This window comes from Toxorhynchites rutilus, chromosome 2 (genome assembly GCF_029784135.1).
Source record: "Toxorhynchites rutilus septentrionalis strain SRP chromosome 2, ASM2978413v1, whole genome shotgun sequence".
Classification (NCBI taxonomy): Eukaryota; Metazoa; Arthropoda; class Insecta; order Diptera; family Culicidae; genus Toxorhynchites; species Toxorhynchites rutilus.
The window spans coordinates 195,443,653-195,457,931 of NC_073745.1; the positions used below are offsets into that span (position 1 = coordinate 195,443,653).

The 14,279-nt window shown below is 43.6% G+C and overlaps 2 protein-coding genes across 8 annotated transcripts in view; both read left to right on the forward strand.

The window, feature by feature from the left end:
• LOC129770333 (uncharacterized) overlaps positions 1-11,423 on the forward strand; it is a 33,104-nt gene extending 21,681 nt beyond the window's left edge. Inside the window, exons 2-17 of one of the 7 annotated variants that reach the window (XM_055773076.1) lie at positions 4,407-5,020; positions 5,086-5,500; positions 5,555-5,697; positions 6,223-6,522; positions 6,585-6,659; positions 6,727-6,855; positions 7,007-7,801; positions 7,904-8,479; positions 8,539-8,717; positions 8,782-8,921; positions 9,189-9,425; positions 9,487-9,637; positions 9,696-9,968; positions 10,023-10,420; positions 10,476-10,601; positions 10,693-11,423. In XM_055773076.1, coding sequence (XP_055629051.1) covers positions 4,561-5,020; positions 5,086-5,500; positions 5,555-5,697; positions 6,223-6,522; positions 6,585-6,659; positions 6,727-6,855; positions 7,007-7,801; positions 7,904-8,479; positions 8,539-8,717; positions 8,782-8,921; positions 9,189-9,425; positions 9,487-9,637; positions 9,696-9,968; positions 10,023-10,420; positions 10,476-10,601; positions 10,693-10,699 — 4,404 coding nt within the window. In that variant the 5' untranslated portion in view covers positions 4,407-4,560 and the 3' untranslated portion in view covers positions 10,700-11,423. The remainder of the gene's footprint in view (positions 1-4,406; positions 5,021-5,085; positions 5,501-5,554; positions 5,698-6,222; positions 6,523-6,584; positions 6,660-6,726; positions 6,856-7,006; positions 7,802-7,903; positions 8,480-8,538; positions 8,718-8,781; positions 8,922-9,188; positions 9,426-9,486; positions 9,638-9,695; positions 9,969-10,022; positions 10,421-10,475; positions 10,602-10,692) is intronic. The other 6 variants (XM_055773073.1, XM_055773075.1, XM_055773074.1 and 3 more) reach the window with 6 other exon arrangements.
• A 172-nt stretch (positions 11,424-11,595) lies between these two features.
• Positions 11,596-14,142, forward strand: LOC129770335 (uncharacterized). Its single transcript, XM_055773081.1, has 7 exons — positions 11,596-11,640; positions 11,908-12,144; positions 12,206-12,356; positions 12,415-12,687; positions 12,766-13,139; positions 13,195-13,320; positions 13,442-14,142. The coding sequence occupies exons 2-7, from the start codon at positions 11,954-11,956 to the stop codon at positions 13,488-13,490; spliced, it is 1,164 nt and encodes a 387-aa protein (XP_055629056.1). The 5' UTR covers positions 11,596-11,640; positions 11,908-11,953; the 3' UTR covers positions 13,491-14,142.
• The last annotated feature ends 137 nt before the right edge of the window (positions 14,143-14,279 follow it).

Genomic DNA, 14,279 nt, shown 5'->3' on the forward strand with positions numbered 1-14,279 from the left:
CTGTAAGAAACAAAAACTCAAAACGACCGAAGTACGACTTCGTGTTGTTTTGACTGCTTTGTTACTTCGGACGTTTCGGGCATCGGAGGAAAGTGGCGTCCGAAGTAACAGCCGGGTGCTTAAAATCCGAATCTGTACATTGGATATTTTTTGTATCGGCGATAAAAAGATGAAGAAAATAGATACGTGAACGATTGTTTTTGTAATGCATTCAATGATTGAAGACTAATAGCGTGCATCTATTAACTCGATTTGTTTACATTTGTTACATAGGACCTTTTCAAAAGTTACGCGAGATTTCTCAAGCCCAAAGTGATCCAACCTTCGTGAAACGGATAATTACGGACGACGAGACATGGGTCTATGAATTTGACATAGAAACAAAGCAAGAATCGTCCGAGTAGTGCTTCGAAGACGAGAAAAAACCGCGTCAAATCCACTCAAAAGTGAAGGTAATGCTGACTGTTTTCTTCGATTGTCAACGCGCAGTGCACTATGTGCACCGAGCTAGAAAGTCAACAAAGAATATTATTTTTCCGTTTTGAAGCGTTTGAGAGATGCTGTACATTGCAAACGACCAGAAATGTGGGCCGACAATTCTTGGATTTTGCATGATGATAACGCGCCATCGCACCGAGCCAGAATTGTACTGAATTATTTAACCAAACATCAAGTAGAAACCACCGAGTAAGCACCGTATTCACCTGATGGCCCCGTGCGACCTCTTTTTGTTTCCCCAGTTGAAGTTGCCACTTCGTGGAAAAAGATTTCAGTCGATCGATGAGTTCAAACAGAATACGACGTGGGAACTAAAAGCCATCCTTTCGTTGGCCTACCAGGGATGCATGGAGGCTGGGTCAAGCGTTGACACATGTGTGTTGCATCAGATGAATAGTATTTTGAAAGAGATAAAATAAATTTGCCTGAAATTTAACTCTATTTTGTTTTATTTAAAAAATCCCGGTACTTTCAAATAGTCGGTAACAAATTTTACCTTGTCAAGGGTGGGGTAGGTTCAAATTTGTCTACGCAGATAAATTTGCCAATAAGTTGATGATTTGGCGAGAGATCTGTAGTTGTGGAACGAAGACAATGGTTGTCATCACTGGGGTAACTATTACAAGGAGGAGTGTCTTCAGAACAGCATTTTGCCATTCATTCTATCACACAATGGTCCTGTGAAGTTCTGGCCTGATTTGAAAAGCTGCCATTACAGCCGGGATGGCATCAAGTGGTATATGGAGAACAAAATCGACTTCATTGAAAAAACTATCAATCCACCAAATTGTTCGGGTTTTCGAGAGATATTGGACAAAATCAAAAGCAAATTGAAGGCAGAACCATAAAAAAAAATTAACTGCACCACTTTTCCAAGAAGATATCAAAAACAGTTACCAGCAGTACTGTGCAGAAAATGATGGGTGGTATCACACGAAATGTTCGAAAAGTCATCCGAACAGATGACGAAAAATTTTCATGTTTTTAAACTTAAATTTGATAAACCTTCAAAATAACATCCTTCCCTTTTTTGTATGTTATTTCTATGCTGAGCAATGTCCTACATTATGCGACCAAATTCTAACTGAAACAGGCTTTAACTGCAAATCTTCGCACGGCTATTCGCGGTCTATTTCGGCGCCCCTCTGTATTGGCTCCATGCATCTGTTTTGCATTGCATGGAGAGGCGCCCAGGTATGCGTAGCGAATAATCAAAAGGGTATTGATGTAATGTGGTGTTGGGTGTTTCATGTACGTGTATTAATGTACGGACAGAAGCAACTACTCATGATGGGTGTTTTTTTCTCAATTGAAAGATGAAATATAATAATTGGGAAATATAATTGTAGGAAAAAATGCTATTCAAAATTCATGGATTTTGGCGCCCAAAGGGCCAGCGCCCCCGGCTAAAGCCGGGTTTGCCGCCCCCACACTACGCCACTGCTCCCCAATACTGATATATCATTTGTGTAATATATATGCTATAGCAATATAAAAGCAATCTAAACGAGCGAAATAAGAGACGCATTGCTAATAAGCCCGCATTAAAGCTTTTCGAATACTTTGCCACTTACACGGCCAGGACCGAGAAATATATAGATTCACGTTTATGCTCTTCTTTTTACTCTTAGAAAACACTTTCCAGCTTCATTTTATAATGAAGTGTAATATTATAACACATTCATATGCCTATGGCTATGTGGATAACGGGGTCGTGTAGAACAGTCTTGCATTCCAGCTGGCCTTGGTTTGATCCCCGTCAACATCGTTTGGACTTTTTTTGGGTACAATCCCAAGCTGACATTCAGTCTGAGAGAAAGAGATGTCTGCTCCCATTCATACAAACATTTTAAAACTTTTGAAAAAGGTGGCGTTATGGCGTTATCTGCCATGAATTTTGCTGTATTCGAATGACAATTCTTTGTCATTTTCATTTTAATGTGATTCCCAACGTATGGCTACCTCGAATGGCTCGGAGGAAGCCTTAAATAGGACCAATTTTCGTAGCAATATAAGCGTATATCAGTGAGAACGTGGCGTTGTCTTCCAAGGCGTCAATCGTCTGCAGTTTATCGGCTTAGACCAGAGACTTCGCATAAGAACTGTATCGGAATGTAATTAGCAACATTAATAATGATTCTATTCAAAAATGGATGAACTTGTTTTAGTGTGCATGAAAGAAAAAGTTTGTTTACATGTCAACAAAAGTTTGTGCAATCGATTCATTCCGTTTAAGTTGTTCGTTTTCGATATGACTAGATCATGAGACAAGAAAGAAAATTCTGCACAATTGATGTACTCAAAAGTGTACTACCTTCAACCAAATCGCAAAACGATCTAAAGTGCACCACACAAGTGTGAAAATATCATCCACAAGTGTGACAACGAGTTCTCCTTGAATGATATGCCTAGATCTGGTAGAAAACCTGGTTCCAGTCAGACCATGTTGGACCGTACAGTAGTGACTTACATCAAACGACACCAACCACCAGTATTCAAGAACGCTTCCAAGGCCGCAATTCTGCACAAAATCGACGGAGGAGGAGGTAAACGATGCTGAATGCACGATTGCGCTAGGAAAATTTGGAGAGAAGGTTCTAATATGGCAAGCTATTTGTACTTGCAGTCTGCGGTCTCCAATCTTCTTCACAAAAGGTACAATCAATGGTCAAATTTACAAAGATGAATGCTTGAAGAAAAATTGCTGCCCCTCTATAAAAAGCATCAGTCTCCTCCTCTCTTCTGGCCAGATTTGGCATATGTACATTACGCTAAGTCAATATTACAGTGACTCTCAGACAACAATATCCAATTCGTTTAGATAAACATCAATCCACCAAATTGTCCAGAGATCCAACCATATGACGATACTGGGCGATTGTGACTGGGAAATCTCCAAGGAGGAGGTTTCCCAGTTTCCCAAACCATGGAGGAAATCAGAAAAACGGCAGCATCCAGGAAATGCACAATAGCTACTGTGCAAAATTTGATGAAAGGTCTTTCGTCAAAAGCGCGTTCGTTCTATAGAGCATAATATTTTGATTTATGTCAGCTGATCTTCAATAAACCAAAAACAAAAGTTTAAATAATAATCGAGTTTTATTTTTATTCACGATATGGTATATTTTTTTCAAGACTTTTCGATACAGTCCCTACCTAATCTCATTATATTGAAGTCTAATTCAAGGGTCCATTGTGCGAATAACTGTACGCTCGATGTGGCAAGTTGCATCCTTTTGTTGAAACCTAAGAGATTCCCCATTAAGGGTGCACAATTATGATACAAAAAAATCCCCTGAACATGGCCGGTAGCGGTGTGAAGGTGTAGTGGTCACTGTTACGTTCAGAATGGCATTACTTTTAGACCAACGATTCCGCCGGATCATAAAGCGCACGAAGTATTGTCACGCGCTGTCCGTCGATTCTGACAATGCGTGTGGATTAAAAGTGACCCACGAACTGTTTATGGTTGTCCGAAATAATTGCTCTGATGCACGATTTGTTTCGACCGTAAAATAGACGAGAACAATGATGAGGTTTTTGAAGAAATCTGCATGAAAACTTATTTATGAGCGTCAGTTGTCAAAATGGCACATATAAAAAAATCTTGCAAGCTGTCGGGCTGGTCGGGATAATTGAGAGTGGTTTCGAGCTGCCCATTCATTCTCAGTCCAAACCTCGGAATTAACGTCTTTCTGGGAGCCAACCTATTTTCGTTTTTTTTTCTAAGGCTCCTGTGGGAAAACCATGTACCTTATTAATTGCGCATTTACGCATTCCTTAAAATTTCGGTTTTCTTCTGCTTCTCCTGAAATATTTTTCATGCAGGTCTTTGGATCTACACTTCATCATAACTATGCAAAAATAATGTTGTAGCAATACGCTAATCTGTATATTAAATATTCCAGATTACTGACTGCCTAGCCGAGAGGTAATGAAATGGTTGAACAGTGCAAGAATCGCTCTACCCGTTGGATAACCACTGCCTTGATAAGCTCAAAATATCACGGTTGAACAAAAGTATGCAATTCTTGCAACCAATCACGACAAAATACGTAAATAATGAACAGCAGACAAAATAGAAAAAATACCATGCGTAAAAAACAAAAACTACTGCCGGGGGCATCCGACATCGTCGTGATTACATTGATAGCTAGGTTAGCGTTAGTATTAGGCCAGACCACCTGTAACAACGGCCAGGGCCGGGTGTTGTACGAAAGACTGCCAAATCAACAGTTGCAAGGATTCGATGACGATGTCGTTCGAGATTCGGCTCCGCCGTTCCGAGTGCTGGAGAAATGTCAGGATCTCTGTTTGCGAGATCGTACGGCGTCCACCAATTTGGGCCGTGCGTGTACGAGTTTCGACTTTCAGCCCGGAAGCAGAATTGCTTCGTTCAGTGGAAGCGCAGAGTACGAGGAATCTACGTGCTATCTGACGCGAGAACAGGCCGCTCCCGAGGGGATCGGAAATCTCATGCTGGTCCCGAACAGTGTCCACTTCACGGAAGTTTGTTTGACATGTAAGTGTTCGCTGGTCTCTCGAAAGATCCAAGCTGTTATTGATGGTTGGTATTTTGTGTTGCAGCAAGTCGACCCGATCGTGAGTGTCCCAGTCGACGATATGTATTCGAGAGACACCCGAGGAAAAAACTCAAACTGCCAGTCTCCGATATCAAAGAAGTTACAGCCGCAAATCGCTCCGATTGCGAGGATAAGTGCCTCAACGAATTCTCCTTCGTTTGTAGATCGGCAAATTATGACTCAACGCTCCGAAGCTGCTCAATGAGTCGTTTCACTCGACGCACACACCCCGAGTTGTTGGAGGATGATCCGAACTCGGATTATCTGGAAAACACATGTTTGAATGCCGAGCGGCGTTGTGATGGACTGGTGGTCTACGTTAAGGAGGAGAACAAACGTCTGGGAGGTCCCTTCGAAGTGGAAATTTTCAACAATATGACACTGGAGGAGTGTCAATCGCTATGTTTAAGGGCTGAAAAGTATGTGATGTTGTCGGTACATATTGACATTTGCTAACTTATTGATTTATTTAGATATTTTTGTCGATCGATCGAATTTGACGATCAAACCAAACAGTGTATCCTATCGGAGGAAGACTCAGTCTCGCAGAAGGATGATCTCAGCATCAGTTCCAGTCCCACACATCATTTCTATGATCTAGTGTGTTTGGACAATCGTAAGTATTGCTTGAATCATGCTTTCGCTTGTATGTTCTATCAGAAATAACTGTAAGATCACTCCCCATCAAAGAACCCCCCGGGTCGTCAGAAGAACTTCATTCATCTCCAGATTCATTCAGTATCCTTTCGTTGACGCATACTAGACGCAGGCATTATCGCACGCCAATTGCATTTACCAATAAACGCTATCAGCACGCCATGAATGATTTCGCTTTTGCTGTTTCAATATTTTGTATCTAAACCCTTCCGTTGATGTTCTGAGTCGGATTCGAAAGCGTGGGAGCTGAAGTGTCCAAGAGGCTCTATTCAACCTGACATGCACTTTGTGTTAACCCCCTGTTTTCTAGATGGATTCTCCACCTCTTCTGACGATTCTTGAATTTGAGTTGATTGTTGTGTTGTTTACATCTTGCACGAGTTTTGTTGGAGTTCAACACGAACACGCCGGGGGGTTCGGGGTTAGATTGAATGACGTGAAGTATTGTAACGCACTGCCTTCCCATTGTTGTGTCATAATTTAGAGCGCGGGTCCGACTATCCGGACAATTCGGTAACATCGCATTTGTTCGCTAGCGGCAGACGTCCAGATACCGCCTTTCAGAGGTATCGTAACTCTAGATTAGGTGGAGAGTTCCATTCGGAAATAACTGGTAGGTCGTTGAGTGAGTGTCTGGACGAGTGCCTTCGGCAGACCAGCTTCCAGTGCCGTTCGGCAGTTTACAGTGACCGCTTTCGAACCTGCCGGCTCAGTCGATACAATCAACGGGATGGAATGCGCATCATCTACGATGCAGATTATGATTACTATGAAAACCTAATGCGTAAGTATCGGGTAGTTGGCATAGTCTCAAAATATGAATATTTTTTATTAATTTGCTTAAAGCACATTTAGTCGGCGGCGACACTGACACAACCAACGGAAGACCTGATCCAACAGACTGGAGACCACCTTACGGCGGTATTTTGACTCCGATTGTATGAAAAAAGCCATTCCTTCCTCATGGTTTAACTTTTTACCCCATTAGATCGCGACTCCGATCGTCCTCCAAATGACAGGATGCCAGGGAGGTTTCCTCCAGGTGATCGATTCCCGCCAGGTGACCGCTTTCCTCCAGGTGACCGCTTCCCTCCAGGACCAAGACCCGATTATGGTGGTAGGTTTTTTTTTTTAATTTTGTTCAAAATTAAGTAAATAACACAAAACATCGAACATACACAACACTAGACACATTACATACTTAACCTGAAAAAGCACTAAGAATCGTGCCAACATTGTAAAGCACCCCGCATTTGTCACACTTACAGGTGATCCTTTCCCTGGTAGCTATCCACCGACGGATAGGTACCCTGGACCGACTGAACGTTATCCAATGGGCCCTGTTACAGATCGGTATCCTCCCGATTTTGATAGTAGATACCCACCAGTATACGACAACAGATTTCCAGGAAATCGCTACGGGCCAACAGATCGGTACCCGGATCGTGAACCTGACATGTTCCCTGGCCATCCCATGCGCTATCCTCCTCCGCCTCCTCCAGATTCTAGATATCCTCCCGATTCCAGATACCCTCCTACACCCGATTCAAGATACCCTTCTGACCCAAGGTATCCCGTAGATTCCAGATACCCCACAGACACGCGCTACCCATCCGATCCTCGGTATCCACCCGATTCACGATACCCACCTGACTCACGCTACCCATCCGATTCACGATACCCACCTGCTGACTCTCGCTATCCCCCTGTTCCAACTCCCGACTCGAGATATCCGCCACCGGTTCGACCAGATTCGCGCTATCCCAGCGGTCCTCCACCCGACTCTCGATATCCATTGGCACCTACCGGCACACGCTATCCCCCTGCCCAGTACATGCCCCATATGTATCCCGACTACCAACCGGGATATCCACCTCCACCGAGAACCCCTCCAAACCGTGGTTACACCACTGACCGCTATCCACCACCATTGATACCGATCGAAAACAATCGTTATCCAGCACCAGAAACACGATATCCCATGGAACCCATACCAGCACAGGGTCGGTATCCGACCTCACCAAACGTGTCACCATTCCACAAGTACATGAATCGTCGACCCGGTAATGAATCGTTCTCTATGTTATAGTAACTAATTAAATGTGTACCATTGTTGTAACCAAATAAGTCCAAACTAATCAAATACATAATTCAACAATTGTCAGAATACGACCCTTACATGCCCTCCTACGGCCCCGATCATGGCTACGCCCCGTACTACCCACCGTCAGGCTCGGGACGCATCCCACCCCCGATGCCAGTGCCAGCGTTCCCAGAGCGCGATCGAGGCTACCGACGGCCGGGAATGCCGGACACCCCTAGCTATCCGTTCGAGGTTCCCTACGGACCGTCCAGCTCCGGATACGATAACACCCTCGGTGGAGGCGACGGATTTGGTGGCTTTGGTCCGCAGCGTCCGTACGAAACCCGCTGCGATGGATCGGACAGCTTCAAGCAGATGGCTTCCAAGCGCAAGATGCGAAAACAGTACATCCGACGGGTCATCAACGCACCCTCACTTGGCATCTGCCAGCAGGAGTGTGTCTCGGCGCGGGACTTCATGTGCCGTAGTTTCAACTACCGCGACTCGGCTCCCTACGAGACGGAGGGCAACTGCGAGATGAGTGATCGCGACTCGCGGGATTTGGATATTCCCACCAGTCAGATGTTCGAATCGGACAGTTCGGATTATTACGAGCGATCTGTCGGCCGAGCGGGTGGTCAGGACGAGTGCTTAGATGGTACGTTTTAGATGAACTTGTTGGGGAGGCTTTGTGTGTAGACGCTTTTGGTTTTGCAGTTGGACAAATATGTAACGAGGATGGAATGGAATTCACGCTGAGAACGCCTGAGGGATTTGTGGGTCGCATCTATGCGTACGGATTCTATGATCGATGTTTCTTCCGTGGAAATGGAGGCACAGTCAACGTTCTGAGAATAAGTGGCCCCCAGGGCTACCCCGAGTGTGGCACCCAAAGGGTACTATTGCGCATTCCTATATAGGGTGAAATAAGATGGAATAAATCGTATCAATACATTTCAGTACGGAGATACCATGACCAACATTATCGTGGTGCAGTTCTCAGATAATGTGCAAACGGGTAGGGATAAACGATTCAATTTGACGTGTATGTTCCGCGGTCCTGGAGAGGCTGTGGTTACTTCCGGATATATTGGAGCCGGGTAAGTTGAATGTTCTCCAGACAGGAAGTAATGATCACACAATGCATGTAAATAGTACAAAACAATGCATGCAAAATATCATAGTAAACTTACATTAGCGATAGTAGCATAGCTACTAACAACTTCCAAGCCACAAACCTTTGGCTATTTAATTTTGTAACGCACGACGAATCGATCACTCGAATCCCTCACTTGCGCTACAAGATCGAATACGGCAAAGGAACTTGATTTCCCTATTCTGAAACATAGTTTCAACGAAATTGACAGATCTGGCAGTCCAATACCGATCGAGTATCTTCCGGCCGAGAATTCAATGAGCAACAAAGTACGGCTTATGATTCTCTACCAAGGACGACCCACGACGACGATCGCCGTTGGCGATCCGCTAACCTTCCGACTAGAGTCGCAAGATGGCTACAGCCATGCGACAGATATCTTTGCTACGAACGTTGTCGCTCGCGATCCCTACTCGGGAAGAAGTGTTCAGTTGATCGATAATTACGGGTAACCTCTAATCGCGTAAGTAGTGTTGGGTTATGGTGCCTTATTTCTTCGGTACTTGTAGGTGTCCGGTGGACAATTTGGTTTTCCCAGAACTGGGAAGATCGCGTGACAATGACGCACTAGAGGCCAGGTTTAATGCCTTCAAAATACCGGAATCAAACTTTTTGGTATTTGAAGCAACCGTGCGAACTTGTCGTGGAGGTTGCCAGCCGGTAACAGTTTGTTCGATAATTCCCTTGAAAGCCATCCTTCACGCTGATTTGTTTCTAGGCTTACTGCCCAGGACCGAGCGGACGCTCGGAACCATCGTTCGGAAGGCGGAAACGATCTGTTTCTGAAGAGTCTACCGAGTTCGATGGAACTGCAGAACCTTTGGTTGGAGATAGCATAGAAAATGATGATGAAGTTGCTATTGTCAATGGTACTCTTATGAACGATAACAGGACTGATAAAAATAGCACAAACGCAGGAGACGAGACTAGCGCGAACGATCTTGATTCCAACGGCAATGAGATGCCGGAACATGTACGGGAAATGATTGAGGTAAACTATTCATTGAACTCATTTCCTAGCTTCCGATCAAAAAGTAATTAAAAGTCCCGTGCCCTTCATACGCTACAGGTATTCCAGTCACGCGAAGAAATGCAGCAGGATACAGTGGCTAGGAAGATGGTAGCCCCACAGGAAGCCGTCTGTCTGACCAACTCGGAATATTACGGCCTGCTGAGCGCGCTTATTCTGCTTATGATTCTGTTAGTTAGTATCACATTCGCATCGGGGCTGGCCTATCGACGCTACTGGAAAATATTTTTGAAAAATCGATCGCTAGATCGAACATCCCCAGTTAATTCATTCACACCTTCGGCTTTGCACAACGTTTCCGGGAGTCAGTTCCACGCATCGGGTAGAGGTAATTCAACCTCTTCACGATGCGATGCTCGGACGCCCGGATTATCCCTCTTTGGCACCGGACTGCAGAAAACCTTCGCCACGGGGTAAGTCATTGTGTTTCGAAACAATCCCAAATTCTGAACATCACCCCACTTCCAGCAACTTATCTCGGATGTGTCAAATTCCTGTGATGAATCCAATGTCGAGATCGAATGGCTCCAAAAATGAATTTGATGACCCCAGCGAACCGATTTACACTGACCCGTCCCTCTTCGAACGCTCCAGGTAAGTTGAGAGAGTAATCCTTCATTCAAAATTTTGGCCCAAAAACAACTGCATTCTAAAATCTTCCCTCCTTCCGCTTTTATAATTGCAGAATATAAACCACTTTGAACCCCTTTTTCAGATCACTGCGCAGCATCGCTGTTGACCAAACAGACGCCCACAATGTTTGAAAATGAAATGGAAAAAATATCTAGTGATGTAAACAAAAAAAAACAGTAATGACGATGTCTCTGATGATAGTTTCTAGGCTAATATTTTAGAAGAATAAACAGCAACAATAAAACATTAATAAGACAAGTGAGAGGGGGCTCATACATAGAAAAACTGTGATGGCTACGATAATAGCAAGGGACCAAAGAAATTGGTTGAATTGAAAAATTTGCTCTGCCCAATTTGTGAATACACTTTCCGATCGCCCCCATGAAGGGCGAAAGGTCAATTTTGAAACAGTTAGAAACCAAAGACAAGACAAGTTTGGTTTGACATCTCTGGCGTGTGTGTGTCTGTACAATCGTCGAATCTCTTCTTAATTTATTCGCTAAAGTTTAAGTAATTAGGGCGCATCTAGTGGTAAGATAATCATTTAGAGTTATAATGCTGAACAATTTACACTATGAGACCATAACGTACGAATCTAATCTAAACAGTTAGCAGTAATAGTAATATTTTTCGCCCGATACACGGCTGAGATAGATGAGTGTTGAAGAATATATTACTCGTAAGACAATTATATCTAATCAAATTGAATTTTTCCCATAAGCGATGGCAATCACACGATGCTTACTGTCGCGTGTCTGGGTGATTAGGACTACTCTAAAATAAAACATGCATATCAAATAGCATTGAACTTTGAACGTGTTTCATAACTGAAAGAAATGTAAATCATCGCTCATCTCCAAAGATGCACGTTTGATAGCTAATCGTTGAACAAGAAGCTAATTTGTAGCAGAACTTTCTTCGCGTATATTTCATAATGTCACGAACGAACGTTCCGCGGTCCTGGAGAGGCTGTGGTTACTTCCGGATATATTGGAGCCGGGTAAGTTGAATGTTCTCCAGACAGGAAGTAATGATCACACAATGCATGTAAATAGTACAAAACAATGCATGCAAAATATCATAGTAAACTTACATTAGCGATAGTAGCATAGCTACTAACAACTTCCAAGCCACAAACCTTTGGCTATTTAATTTTGTAACGCACGACGAATCGATCACTCGAATCCCTCACTTGCGCTACAAGATCGAATACGGCAAAGGAACTTGATTTCCCTATTCTGAAACATAGTTTCAACGAAATTGACAGATCTGGCAGTCCAATACCGATCGAGTATCTTCCGGCCGAGAATTCAATGAGCAACAAAGTACGGCTTATGATTCTCTACCAAGGACGACCCACGACGACGATCGCCGTTGGCGATCCGCTAACCTTCCGACTAGAGTCGCAAGATGGCTACAGCCATGCGACAGATATCTTTGCTACGAACGTTGTCGCTCGCGATCCCTACTCGGGAAGAAGTGTTCAGTTGATCGATAATTACGGGTAACCTCTAATCGCGTAAGTAGTGTTGGGTTATGGTGCCTTATTTCTTCGGTACTTGTAGGTGTCCGGTGGACAATTTGGTTTTCCCAGAACTGGGAAGATCGCGTGACAATGACGCACTAGAGGCCAGGTTTAATGCCTTCAAAATACCGGAATCAAACTTTTTGGTATTTGAAGCAACCGTGCGAACTTGTCGTGGAGGTTGCCAGCCGGTAACAGTTTGTTCGATAATTCCCTTGAAAGCCATCCTTCACGCTGATTTGTTTCTAGGCTTACTGCCCAGGACCGAGCGGACGCTCGGAACCATCGTTCGGAAGGCGGAAACGATCTGTTTCTGAAGAGTCTACCGAGTTCGATGGAACTGCAGAACCTTTGGTTGGAGATAGCATAGAAAATGATGATGAAGTTGCTATTGTCAATGGTACTCTTATGAACGATAACAGGACTGATAAAAATAGCACAAACGCAGGAGACGAGACTAGCGCGAACGATCTTGATTCCAACGGCAATGAGATGCCGGAACATGTACGGGAAATGATTGAGGTAAACTATTCATTGAACTCATTTCCTAGCTTCGGATCAAAAAGTAATTAAAAGTCCCGTGCCCTTCATACGCTACAGGTATTCCAGTCACGCGAAGAAATGCAGCAGGATACAGTGGCTAGGAAGATGGTAGCCCCACAGGAAGCCGTCTGTCTGACCAACTCGGAATATTACGGCCTGCTGAGCGCGCTTATTCTGCTTATGATTCTGTTAGTTAGTATCACATTCGCATCGGGGCTGGCCTATCGACGCTACTGGAAAATATTTTTGAAAAATCGATCGCTAGATCGAACATCCCCAGTTAATTCATTCACACCTTCGGCTTTGCACAACGTTTCCGGGAGTCAGTTCCACGCATCGGGTAGAGGTAATTCAACCTCTTCACGATGCGATGCTCGGACGCCCGGATTATCCCTCTTTGGCACCGGACTGCAGAAAACCTTCGCCACGGGGTAAGTCATTGTGTTTCGAAACAATCCCAAATTCTGAACATCACCCCACTTCCAGCAACTTATCTCGGATGTGTCAAATTCCTGTGATGAATCCAATGTCGAGATCGAATGGCTCCAAAAATGAATTTGATGACCCCAGCGAACCGATTTACACTGACCCGTCCCTCTTCGAACGCTCCAGGTAAGTTGAGAGAGTAATCCTTCATTCAAAATTTTGGCCCAAAAACAACTGCATTCTAAAATCTTCCCTCCTTCCGCTTTTATAATTGCAGAATATAAACCACTTTGAACCCCTTTTTCAGATCACTGCGCAGCATCGCTGTTGACCAAACAGACGCCCACAATGTTTGAAAATGAAATGGAAAAAATATCTAGTGATGTAAACAAAAAAAAACAGTAATGACGATGTCTCTGATGATAGTTTCTAGGCTAATATTTTAGAAGAATAAACAGCAACAATAAAACATTAATAAGACAAGTGAGAGGGGGCTCATACATAGAAAAACTGTGATGGCTACGATAATAGCAAGGGACCAAAGAAATTGGTTGAATTGAAAAATTTGCTCTGCCCAATTTGTGAATACACTTTCCGATCGCCCCCATGAAGGGCGAAAGGTCAATTTTGAAACAGTTAGAAACCAAAGACAAGACAAGTTTGGTTTGACATCTCTGGCGTGTGTGTGTCTGTACAATCGTCGAATCTCTTCTTAATTTATTCGCTAAAGTTTAAGTAATTAGGGCGCATCTAGTGGTAAGATAATCATTTAGAGTTATAATGCTGAACAATTTACACTATGAGACCATAACGTACGAATCTAATCTAAACAGTTAGCAGTAATAGTAATATTTTTCGCCCGATACACGGCTGAGATAGATGAGTGTTGAAGAATATATTACTCGTAAGACAATTATATCTAATCAAATTGAATTTTTCCCATAAGCGATGGCAATCACACGATGCTTACTGTCGCGTGTCTGGGTGATTAGGACTACTCTAAAATAAAACATGCATATCAAATAGCATTGAACTTTGAACGTGTTTCATAACTGAAAGAAATGTAAATCATCGCTCATCTCCAAAGATGCACGTTTGATAGCTAATCGTTGAACAAGAAGCTAATTTGTAGCAGAACTTTCTTC